The 10,912-nt window shown below is 45.8% G+C and overlaps 1 protein-coding gene across 1 annotated transcript; it reads left to right on the forward strand.

Moving 5' to 3' along the window:
• Window positions 1-1,356: 1,356 nt before the first annotated feature.
• On the forward strand, window positions 1,357-9,348 carry LOC110511683 (coagulation factor X). Its single transcript, XM_090194187.1, has 9 exons — window positions 1,357-1,960; window positions 2,807-2,987; window positions 5,394-5,563; window positions 6,130-6,154; window positions 6,343-6,456; window positions 6,573-6,707; window positions 6,952-7,067; window positions 7,298-7,415; window positions 7,687-9,348. The coding sequence occupies exons 2-9, from the start codon at window positions 2,897-2,899 to the stop codon at window positions 8,220-8,222; spliced, it is 1,305 nt and encodes a 434-aa protein (XP_090050313.1). The 5' UTR covers window positions 1,357-1,960; window positions 2,807-2,896; the 3' UTR covers window positions 8,223-9,348.
• The last annotated feature ends 1,564 nt before the right edge of the window (window positions 9,349-10,912 follow it).

Here is a 10,912-nt window from a genome sequence, read left to right on the forward strand (position 1 = left end):
TACATATAAAAGAAAATATAAAACAGTAATCAGTTACTCCCCAACATGTAATCAGTTACTCCCCAACATGTAATCAGTTACTCCCCAACATGTAATCAGTTACTCCCCAACATGTAATCAGTTATTCCCCAACATGTAATCAGTTACTCCCCAACATGTAATCAGTTACTCCCCAACATGTAATCAGTTACTCCCCAACATGTAATCAGTTACTCCCCAACATGTAATCAGTTATTCCCCAACATGTAATCAGTTACTCCCCAACATGTAATCAGTTACTCCCCAACATGTAATCAGTTACTCCCCAACATGTAATCAGTTACTCCCCAACATGTAATCAGTTATTCCCCAACATGTAATCAGTTACTCCCCAACCCTGATGAAGAGAGAGGGGGAGAAGACAGCAAGGTAACCACCGCACTGATTAACCAATCAAGGATTGAAAACCCTGTGTTGTTTGGCCGTTCAACCAATGACTGGAGAATTCCACACCAAAGGGTGTGTGTTACTGAGGACAAGGTCGAGGATTCATGTAAGTGATGCTTCATTTCAAAAGTTATGTTGAAAGCTCAACATTGGCAACCACATACAATACTGTTCAAAAGTGTGGGGTCACTCAGAAATGTCCTTGTTTTTGAAAGAAAACACATTTTTTGTCCATTAAAATAACAACAAAATTGATCAGAAATTCCGTGTAGACTTTGTTCATGTTGTAAATTACTATTGTAGCTGGAAACGGCAGATTTTTTAATGGAATATCTACATAGGGGTACAGAGGCCCATTATCAGCAACCATCACTCCTGTGTTCCAATGGCACATTGTGTTAGCTAATTCAAGTTTATAATTTTGTGCTGATTAAAGAAGCAATTAAACTGGCCTTCTTTAGACTAGTTTAGTATCTGGAGCATCAGCATTTGTGGGTTCGATTACAGGCTCAAAATGGCCAGAAACAAAGCAGTTTCTTCTGAAACTCGTCAGTCTATTCTTGTTCTGAGACATGAAGGCTATTCCATGCGAGAAATTGTCAAGAAACTGAAGATCTCGTACAACGCTGTGTGCTACTCCCTTCACAGAACAGCTCAAATTGGCTCTACCTAGAATAAAATAGGAGTTGGAGGCACAAGTGAGCAAGAGGACAAGTACATTAGTGTGTCTAGTTTGAGAAACAGACGCCTCACAAGTCCTCAACTGGCAGCTTCATTAAATAGTACCCGCAAAACACCAGTCTCATCTTCAACAGTGAAGAGGCCTACATAGAACCATAGGATAATATTAACAATGTGAATAAACACTGGATGACTGACAGGGGGCGCTGTTTTGAAGCCACTACGAAGCCATTTTAGTATTTCTCCTCCAGTGTAAAATTTGTATTTCTCCAGTGTAAAACAAAAAAGATTTTGGAAGCTATAGAAATGCATTTATTAACGTTTACATTCATTTTTGCCATGTATATTCTACTACAGACACCTTAATGCATACTTTTAAATTATTATCTCATTAGAGAGTACTAATGTTACTGTCCCAACTAGAGAAACAAATACTAATGCATGTAATTTTGTCCTTGAAGCATTGGAGAACTGCTCCTTCTCAGGAGTACCAATATGGCGGCTGCTTCAAACCTCTCAATGGCCAGTACATACAGTAGCATGAACAATCCATGATCGGGTTACAGTAGAACGGGTTACAGTAGAACGGACCCATACAGTATAGTAGCCTACATACAGTATTTGTATTAATGGCTTTGAATAAAGTATCCAAGACCGCCCTCACGTGGTTGATTACACACGTCGTAGTGGCCTGAAAAAGCAACATTGGAGTGTGATGCTGTCAACCTCTATTGCGATCTCAGAGCCGAGGATCCACACGGTGAACTGCGTGTCGGGACCAGAGAGAGAACCAACCGAACAGGCTTCTGTCATCCTTCTCATTCCGCCCAAGCCCCGGCTGAAGTCCGACGCGGTAGGTTACCGTGCATTTTTTACCGTTCTAATCATCATGCGTTTTGCCGCGCCCTGAATAGCGGTCCATCTCTCCAATAATGGGATACGCGTTGCGATTTAGGTAGCATAATATAGCGTGGATGCATGATAGGCCTCTATATTTTCAAGTATCGTTTAAGATCCATACATTCGTATGTTTTTAGCAGTTTGTGGTAGCCCAAGCTTTTACAGCATCATGTCAGATTAGTCTGGTCGTGTCATATGTTGTTTTATAGATGACAGCAGCATCATTCACAACATGAAACCAGTTCATATTCATGTTGGACTAAATATAAACACACAGGCCTGTTTTGTTTTGTTTGTTCTGTTACAGCCAATCTATTAAACTAACTATTTGACTAGGCTTAATACCAATGAATCTAGTTTGTTTGGTGTGTTTGATGTTATCCCTCTTTGTTGTTTATGATTGGAAATGGATGAAACAACAATAAACTGGGTATAATACCACACGATGGCAGCATTGTAACCAAGTCCGGGGGTTCTTTAGAAAATGCATTGTCACTGTTCTGATGGGATCATTTGATGTCTTAACTCTATTAAACAAACAGGTTGTTGATTTTGAGGTATTTTTATATAGAGAGAGAGGAAGCTGCAAGACTGAAGTTTAAGATTTTAATGATGATCCCAAGATCCAAAAGCTTTTAACAACACTCACAACAATTAGTCTTCATCCTCTTGTTTTGTAGGTTACTCTGATATAAAATGACCCTCCTCTTTGAAGCTCATCCTGACAGAAAGTTATGTCATCTGTGATGTCTATGTCAGAATGTGGGAATCTCTGAACTCTGGTCCTTGTTGTTTTTAGGTGTGAACTTTGAACTCTGCTGAGGTGAACTGACAGGATTAGACAGACAAACAGCCAGACATTCAGACAGACTGTCCTCTAGCTGCCACCATGGGCTCCCTAGCCACCACTGCCACCCTGCTTTCCTTACTGCTACTGGGAGCTGTGACGTGCAGACTAGACACTAAAAACACCAAGACAGGTAAGGGACCAGGGACACGATGCTGCTGGCTGGTGGCCCTGAGCAACACATTTGACATTTTAGTCATTTAGCAGATGCTCTTATCCAGAGCGACTTACAGGAGTAATTACAGTAGGGTTATTTACCTTGCTCTAGGGCACTTCGACAGATTTATCACCTAGTTGGCTCGGGGATTCAAACCAGCGACCTTTCGGATTCTGGCCCAACGCACTTAACCATTAGGCTTCCTGCCGCCCCCAACAAAAGGGCACAGAGGGACTTTCCTTGGATGGTTATTTTCCCTGGATAGCCAATCCAGCCAGTAATGAAAATTGATTATTTAGAGGGCTCACTGGGTTCCAAAGCTCTTAACATTGAAAGGAGGAACTCACATCCACTAGACAGGACACCAGGACAGGGAAGAGAAGGGGCCTGTTTATCCAGTAGACAGGACACCAGGACAGGGAAGGGGCCTGTTTATCCACTAGACAGGACACCAGGACAGGAAAGGGGTCTGTTTATTCAGTAGACAGGACACCGGGACAGGGAAGGGGCCTGTTTATCCACTAGACAGGACACCAGGACAGGGAAGGGGCCTGTTTATCCACTAGACAGGACACCAGGACAGGGAAGGGGTCTGTCTATCCACTAGACAGGACACCAGGACAGGGAAGGGGCCTGTTTATCCACTAGACAGGACACCAGGACAGGGAAGGGGTCTGTTTATTCAGTAGACAGGACACCGGGACAGGGAAGGGGCCTGTTTATCCACTAGACAGGACACCAGGACAGGGAAGGGGCCTGTTTATCCACTAGACAGGACACCAGGACAGGGAAGGGGCCTGTTTATCCACTAGACAGGACACCAGGACAGGAAAGGGGTCTGTTTATTCAGTAGACAGGACACCGGGACAGGGAAGGGGCCTGTTTATCCACTAGACAGGACACCAGGACAGGGAAGGGGCCTGTTTATCCACTAGACAGGACACCAGGACAGGGAAGGGGTCTGTCTATCCACTAGACAGGACACCAGGACAGGGAAGGGGCCTGTTTATCCACTAGACAGGACACCAGGACAGGGAAGGGAAGGGGCCTGTTTATCCAGTAGACAGGACACCAGGACAGGGAAGGGGCCTGTTTATCCACTAGACAGGACACCAGGACAGCAAAGGGGTCTGTTTATTCAGTAGACAGGACACCGGGACAGGGAAGGGGCCTGTTTATCCACTAGACAGGACACCAGGACAGGGAAGAGGCCTGTTTATCCACTAGACAGGACACCAGGACAGGGAAGGGGCCTGTTTATCCAGTAGACAGGACACCAGGACAGGGAAGGGGCCTGTTTATCCACTAGACAGGACACCAGGACAGGGAAGGGGCCTGTTTATCCACTAGACAGGACACCAGGACAGGGAAGGGGTCTGTCTATCCACTAGACAGGACACCAGGACAGGGAAGGGGTCTGTTTATCCACTAGACAGGACACCAGGACAGGGAAGGGGCCTGTTTATCCACTAGACAGGACACCAGGACAGGGAAGGGACCGGTTTAACCAGTAGACAGGACACCAAGACAGGGAAGGGGCCTGTTTATCCACTAGACAGGACACCAGGAAATGGAAGTGGCCTGTTTATCCACTAGACAGGACACCAGGAAAGGGAAGTGGCCTGTTTATCCACTAGACAGGACACCAGGACAGGGAAGGGGCCTGTTTATCCACTAGACAGGACACCAGGACAGGGAAGTGGCCTGTTTATCCACTAGACAGGACACCAGGACAGGGAAGTGGCCTGTTTATCCACTAGACAGGACACCAGGACAGGGAAGGGACCGGTTTATCCAGAAGACAGGACACCAGGACAGGGAAGGGGCCTGTTTATCCACTAGACAGGACACCAAGACAGGGAAGGGGCCTGTTTATCCACTAGACAGGACACCAGGAAAGGGAAGTGGCCTGTTTATCCACTAGACAGGACACCAGGACAGGGAAGTGGCCTGTTTATCCACTAGACAGGACACCAGGACATGGGAAGGGGCAGGATGACATTAGACAAGGATAGTTTGTCATGGAGGCATCAGGCTACATTCTTAATGGAATCTGAGACCTTTTTTGGAAGTGGGGATCCGTAGAGTCAAAGGTACTGTGTGAAGAGTGTTTAGGTCTATTGGTGTAGTTTTGTGCTTTTTTGGCACTGGGTTTAGGCCTTAGTTAATTAGTAACAAAGAATGTTACTATTGTACTCTACTACATAGATTTGACAGATTTAGGCCGAGAATCTGTATTAAACTATTTTCAAATGTGTGACCTAACTATTTAAGTGGAATCAGGTTATATGAAAAATAGACTATCCATTGAGATAAAAAATATATATTTTGTGAATGAGTATCAAAAGTACAACAACTAAAATCCCCCCCCCCACCCCCCAGTGTTCCTGGACAAGCAGGAGGCCAGTGAAGTGATCACCTTATCCCGCCAGAAGAGGGCCAACGTGGGCAACGAGGAGAGCCTGCTCCCTGCCAACATGGAGAGGGAGTGTCTGGAGGAGGTCTGCAACTACGAGGAGGCCAGGGAGATCTTCCAGGACTCCTACCGCACGGTGGGCCAATGCTCCCTCTTCCCACTGAACAGATTTCTTTCCTCATACCTCCCTCTATTAGACTCCCTTCTTTCCTCACCTCCTTCAGCTCATCCTTCCTTTTCTCACCTCAGACGTCCTCTTTAACAACCTCCAAACCTTCCTCCTTACCTTGCTTCTCTCCACTCATCTCCTTTTTTAAAATCTATCTTCTTGCTTCTGATGATTTTGTAGACATTTTGAATCAAACTGACAGTGGACTTCTGATGATTCTGTAGACATTTTGAATCAAACTGACAGTGGACTTCTGATGATTCTGTAGACATTTTGAATCAAACTGACAGTGGACTTCTGATGATTCTGTAGACATGTTGAATCAAACTGACAGTGGACTTCTGATGATTCTGTAGACATTTTGAATCAAACTCACAGTGGACTTCTGATGATTCTGTAGACATTTTGAATCAAACTGACAGTGGACTTCTGATGATTTTGTAGACATTTTGAATCAAACTGACAGTGGACTTCTGATGATTCTGTAGACATTTTGAATCAAACTGACAGTGGACTTTGTTTTGATCTTTCAGGATATCTTCTGGTCAGTCTACATAGGTAAGTGTAATGATTCTGCCTGACGTTCTCTTGGAACATATCAGAGTACTTAGTATTTTGGGTTACCACTCAGTTGAAATCCATGTGATTTGGTGTGACAGTTAAAATAGCTTCACCCCAGAACACGTGTCTTGTATTAGTGAATGTACCATTTGACTGGCTGTGTTGTTAACCCTGTGTGTGTACAGATGGGGACCAGTGTGCAGAGAAGCCGTGTAAGAATGGAGCCATGTGCTCAGACAGCGTGGGGGGATACGACTGTGTCTGCAAGTCAGGCTTCTTTGGAGTCCACTGTGAGAAAGGTGAGAGACGTGAAGGACCCAACACCGAGTTGGTGGGGAACTCATGTTGTAAAAAACGTCAACAGTGAAGAAGCCTCTCCCCCTTTCTCTGTCTTTCTCTCTGTGTGTGATTGTAGATCAGACAGTGTGTATGTTGGACAAGACCAAGGGCTGCAGTCAGTTCTGTAAGCCAGGATACCAGTCCTATGAGTGTTCCTGTGCCCGTGGCTGGAAACTAGAGGAGAAGGAGAGGGTGAAGTGTATTCCTGCAGGTCAGTCACCATATTCTACTATGCTATACTATACTATGCTATCCTATATGTTAAGTGATTCTGTACTGTATTGTGATATTCTAGCCTCATACGCAACATCCTGATCTCGCTAGCGGATAGTGAAACAGAATGTAAGCTTGCGAGATCAGGATGGTTCGTACGAGGCTAATGCTATGCTATACTAGATACTAAACTGTACTATACTAAACTATACTCAGTAATTCTCCCTCCATCCCTCTCTCAGTGACATTCCCCTGTGGGAAGGTGAACAGCCTAAGCCAGTGGACAAAGAGACAGTCAACCAACATCGCCAGCAACTTTGAGGGACTAGCCTGCAACTCTGGAGAGTGTCCCTGGCAGGTAGGAAAACACACACCACTATGAGGTACACACACACACACACAATTCAAACTAGGTACACACTGTCCACTGACAGGCACTACTATGCTCTCAGATTCATTTTTCTCACGAAGTCAACCCCTCACTATCAAAGCTACAGCACATTAACCCAATATTCCCATAGTTGTGATAATGTATTTTGCGGTGTCATCTCTGCTGTATATTGTAACTGTTGTGTTGTCATTGTGCAGGCCATTCTGAAGAGTACAGAGTCTGTAGGGTTCTGTAGTGGTGTCATTCTGAAGGAGAACCTGGTTCTAACTACAGCCCAGTGTGCCCAGAAATACGTCAACTTCCAGGTGGCTGTCGGTGAGTGCTCATCATGGGGCATCATGTCCAGTCTACAGGCTCAGGCTCCACTGGTGGTGTGTGTGTGTGTGTGTGTGTGTGTGTGTGTGTGTGTGTGTGTGTGTGTGTGTGTGTGTGTGTGTGTGTGTGTGTGTGTGTGTGTGTGTGTGTGTGTGTGTGTGTGTGCATGCGTGTATTCATTCCTGCGTGTGTGTGAGAGGGTATGTTTTTGATTTGCTTTACAGTATGTGTTCCTTTATTGATTTTGAGTACTTCGTCCCTCCCCTCCCAGGCAAGCGCCAAACCGCATCTGAAGATGGCGAACAGACGCTCTATGTCCAAGTCGTCCACGTCCACCCCCGCTACGTACCCGGTCGCCCTGACAACGACCTGGCCGTCCTCGAGCTCCGCGAGCGCATCGTCTATAAGAAACACGTGGTCGCTGCCTGCCTGCCCGAACGTGACTTTGCAGAGGTCGTCCTGATGACTGGCGAGTATCCGGCCGTGGTCACTGGCTGGAAGGACCCCGTGGACGCCACGGAGGTCCAAGGCCCGCTCACTCTCAACCACCTGGCGTATGAGCGTTTGCCCCAGTGTGTGGAGAGGCACCCGGGGTTGGTCACCAACAAGATGGGCTGTACGACAGTGAGACCCAAGGGTGACTGCATCCTGGGGCCGGGGAGTCCCATCCTATCTCTCCACAGGGAGGTGTTCTATCTGACCGGGGTAGTCTCCAGACCAGCAGGGGCAGACTGTAGTCAGGGTTACATCTACCAGAAGGTGTCCCGTTTCCTGCTCTGGCTGCAGCCCCTCATGGACTCACGCTAAGGGGGCTCTGAATCCCAAATCAACCCCTAGTCCCCACCCCCTATGCAGTAGGGTAGATCTGAGAGGATTGGAAAGATGTCCTTTAAGCTATATGGCGCCAATTCCCGTCTGGCCTATCAGAAGGCCAGATGGAGCTACCACCATATTGCTTATACCGGTCCAATCCTCTCAGATCTATGTAAGTGCTTCGTGGCTAGGGACTAGGGGTTTGGGATTCAGGGGTAGTGATCAGGGAGAGGGAGGGTACAGGGAAGAGAGGGAGAGGTTGAGGGGGTTAGGATAATAATTGTGAGGGTTGATGGTATTGGACAAAGGCTTATATGGATAGGAATTAGGGAAGACAAGACAGGGAGAACGGAGGTGACACTGTCAAGGAAATAAATAAATGGAGGATATTCAAATATTGGATAGAGATGGAAAGGGATAGGGGTCATGTGAGAGGAGAAGAGGAGGGAGGGAAGACAGCTGAACAGGAAGCATGATGAAGGAGGGAAAACACAATGTAAAGAGAGGGCCAGAGAAAATGGGGGAAATTGAGATGCATTCCGTTTGTGTAACATACCTTACTCTTATCTTAGGCCCTTTTTCATTGGAAGGGTCTGGTTGTCCGTATGGCTGATGTCTTTTGCTTAAATTATCCGTTGTCGTTTTAATTTTTCCATATAATAATTAGGCCTATAAGTTGATTTCCACCTATCGTATAGTATATGAGTTGGGTACTTGAGAAGACTCATGAGACCATAAGCTTACTGGTAAAATGTACATGCGGGGGTATTTCAGGGGTTCTCTAGGCAAAGCAAAATTCTGTTGATGGTACAGTTAGCGAAAAAGGTTGGGAACCACTGCCCTAATGAACACAACCCACATCTGTGTAGTTTTCTGTTTATCCCACAAGGTGGCGGTCTTTTCATTAAAATACTATTGTATCATGTCCTGCCAAATATAGTACCTGGCTGACTGCAGATAGACTAGGGGAACATTAAATAATGCAGCATGCGTGTTCTGTTGCTCTTGTCTTACTCTTAACTGATGTTTTTTTCTTGGAGAGAAGGGTTGGTAATTGCACTGTATACCTTTTAATGTTAATCACTTTACTAAGAATGTATTAATAAAAGTTCACCTCTGATCTGGTGTCAGTTTAATTAATTACTGAGGAATATGGGTCAATTGAAGAGAAGGAAGAACAAAAGAGAGGGAAGACCACACGTATACTCTCAAGTCTGTTCTGCAGCGCATTAAGGAACATCTCCGTCAAAGTAAATGTGTCACAATGACGACGAGAGAAGCCGTCTATAACTTTGCAATGCCGTCAACTGTAGCCTACGTTGATCTCCAGCACCTTCTCAAAGCTCTTATATGGATCAGAACCACTGCTTTTCCTGCTGGTGTAAAGGACTTTCACTAGCATGCCGAGAGCAATCTAGCAAGAAGCAGGAGACTCACACAGACAGATTTGGTGATCTTATCTGTAATAGCTGGCATTTGAGTCTAGAATGATCACTTCTACTCCCACTGCTACAGACGCTACATCATTTCACTATTGTGTCCAATATCAAGCTGCCATCACAGCCACATTCCCCCTAGCGTTGTTTGGCAACATTTTCCCACAATCCATTGCAAAGACACTACTCTCTATCTTCTCACAGCCTCCTTGGCGACCTCGGCCTGGTCCGGGACAGCTCCCAGCCTCCTGTGTAACCCAAGAAAGAGAGGCGGAGCAAGGGAAGAAAGACAAAGAAAAGAAAGGAGAGACGCCAAATGGCCAATAACAGAACCTTTCCTGACACTTTTGATCGGGCACTTGAAAAGGGAGTCGGAACACCCCTGCCAAAGCCTGGGGGCCCTCGCCGCTTTGGGGCCCTGGTTGCCATGGCATTCTCCTAGGAGATGTCTCCTGGCTCCAAAATATGCCCCCAGCTCCTTTAGCCTCTGTCCAATAGAGATGAATTTGAGTGGAGCTCCTTCCTTCCTGTGCCTGGCCCCGTGTGCTGGCCCTGCCACATCCTTTCGCACCGCAGTCCTGAGACAAGCACACCAGTACTGCCCAGCCCTGCAGGGAAATGGGCAATGTGTAGAAAACAACGCGGACACTTCAGGTGGATACACAGCAGTGTTGCCAGATTTAATTGACACTTACACACAGAAACTGAGCAAAATTCCCACCAAATCTACTATAAGGCAGCGTTCACACAGGCAGCCCAATTATGATCTTTTTCACTAATTGGTCTTTTGAACAATCATATTAGTTCTGAGAAGATCTGATGTGATTGGTCAAAAGACCAATTAGTGTAAAGAATGTCAGAATTGGGCTGTAAACACAGCCAAAGTAGTCAAATTGTAAGATGGAGAAAATTCCCCCAATATGGCAACTCTAATGTAGAGAATGAAACAGGAGGTGGTGAGAGAGAGAGCGGTTTAGGGAATGAGACTCACTGGGTTTGATGAAAAGGTGAGAATGGAGGAACATGAGAGAGCCTGTTATTGATGTGACAGAGAGAAGTGGGATTATGGCCCTTAATATAAAGTGCTCTCACTTTGAGCTGACAGAAAAAAACATTGCAATGTGATAGAGACAGCTGGGGAATATAGTTAACAGTGATTACGCCCCAAATGGCACCCTATTCCCTAAGTAGTGCACTATATTTGAACAGGGTCTGTAAAAGTAGTGCACTGTAAAAGGAATATGGTGT

The sequence above is a fragment of the Oncorhynchus mykiss genome, chromosome 12, assembly GCF_057628025.1.
Source record: "Oncorhynchus mykiss isolate SJ-2025 chromosome 12, ASM5762802v1, whole genome shotgun sequence".
In the NCBI taxonomy this organism is placed as follows: Eukaryota; Metazoa; Chordata; class Actinopteri; order Salmoniformes; family Salmonidae; genus Oncorhynchus; species Oncorhynchus mykiss.

Coding starts and splice junctions, on each gene's coding strand:
- LOC110511683 (XM_090194187.1), top strand. CDS start 2,897: ATGGGCTCCCTAGCCACCACTGCCACCCTGCTTTCCTTACTGCTACTG. Junction 5,564..6,129: donor TCCAGGACTCCTACCGCACG/GTGGGCCAATGC, acceptor TTGATCTTTCAG/GATATCTTCTGGTCAGTCTA. Junction 6,708..6,951: donor GGTGAAGTGTATTCCTGCAG/GTCAGTCACCAT, acceptor TCCCTCTCTCAG/TGACATTCCCCTGTGGGAAG.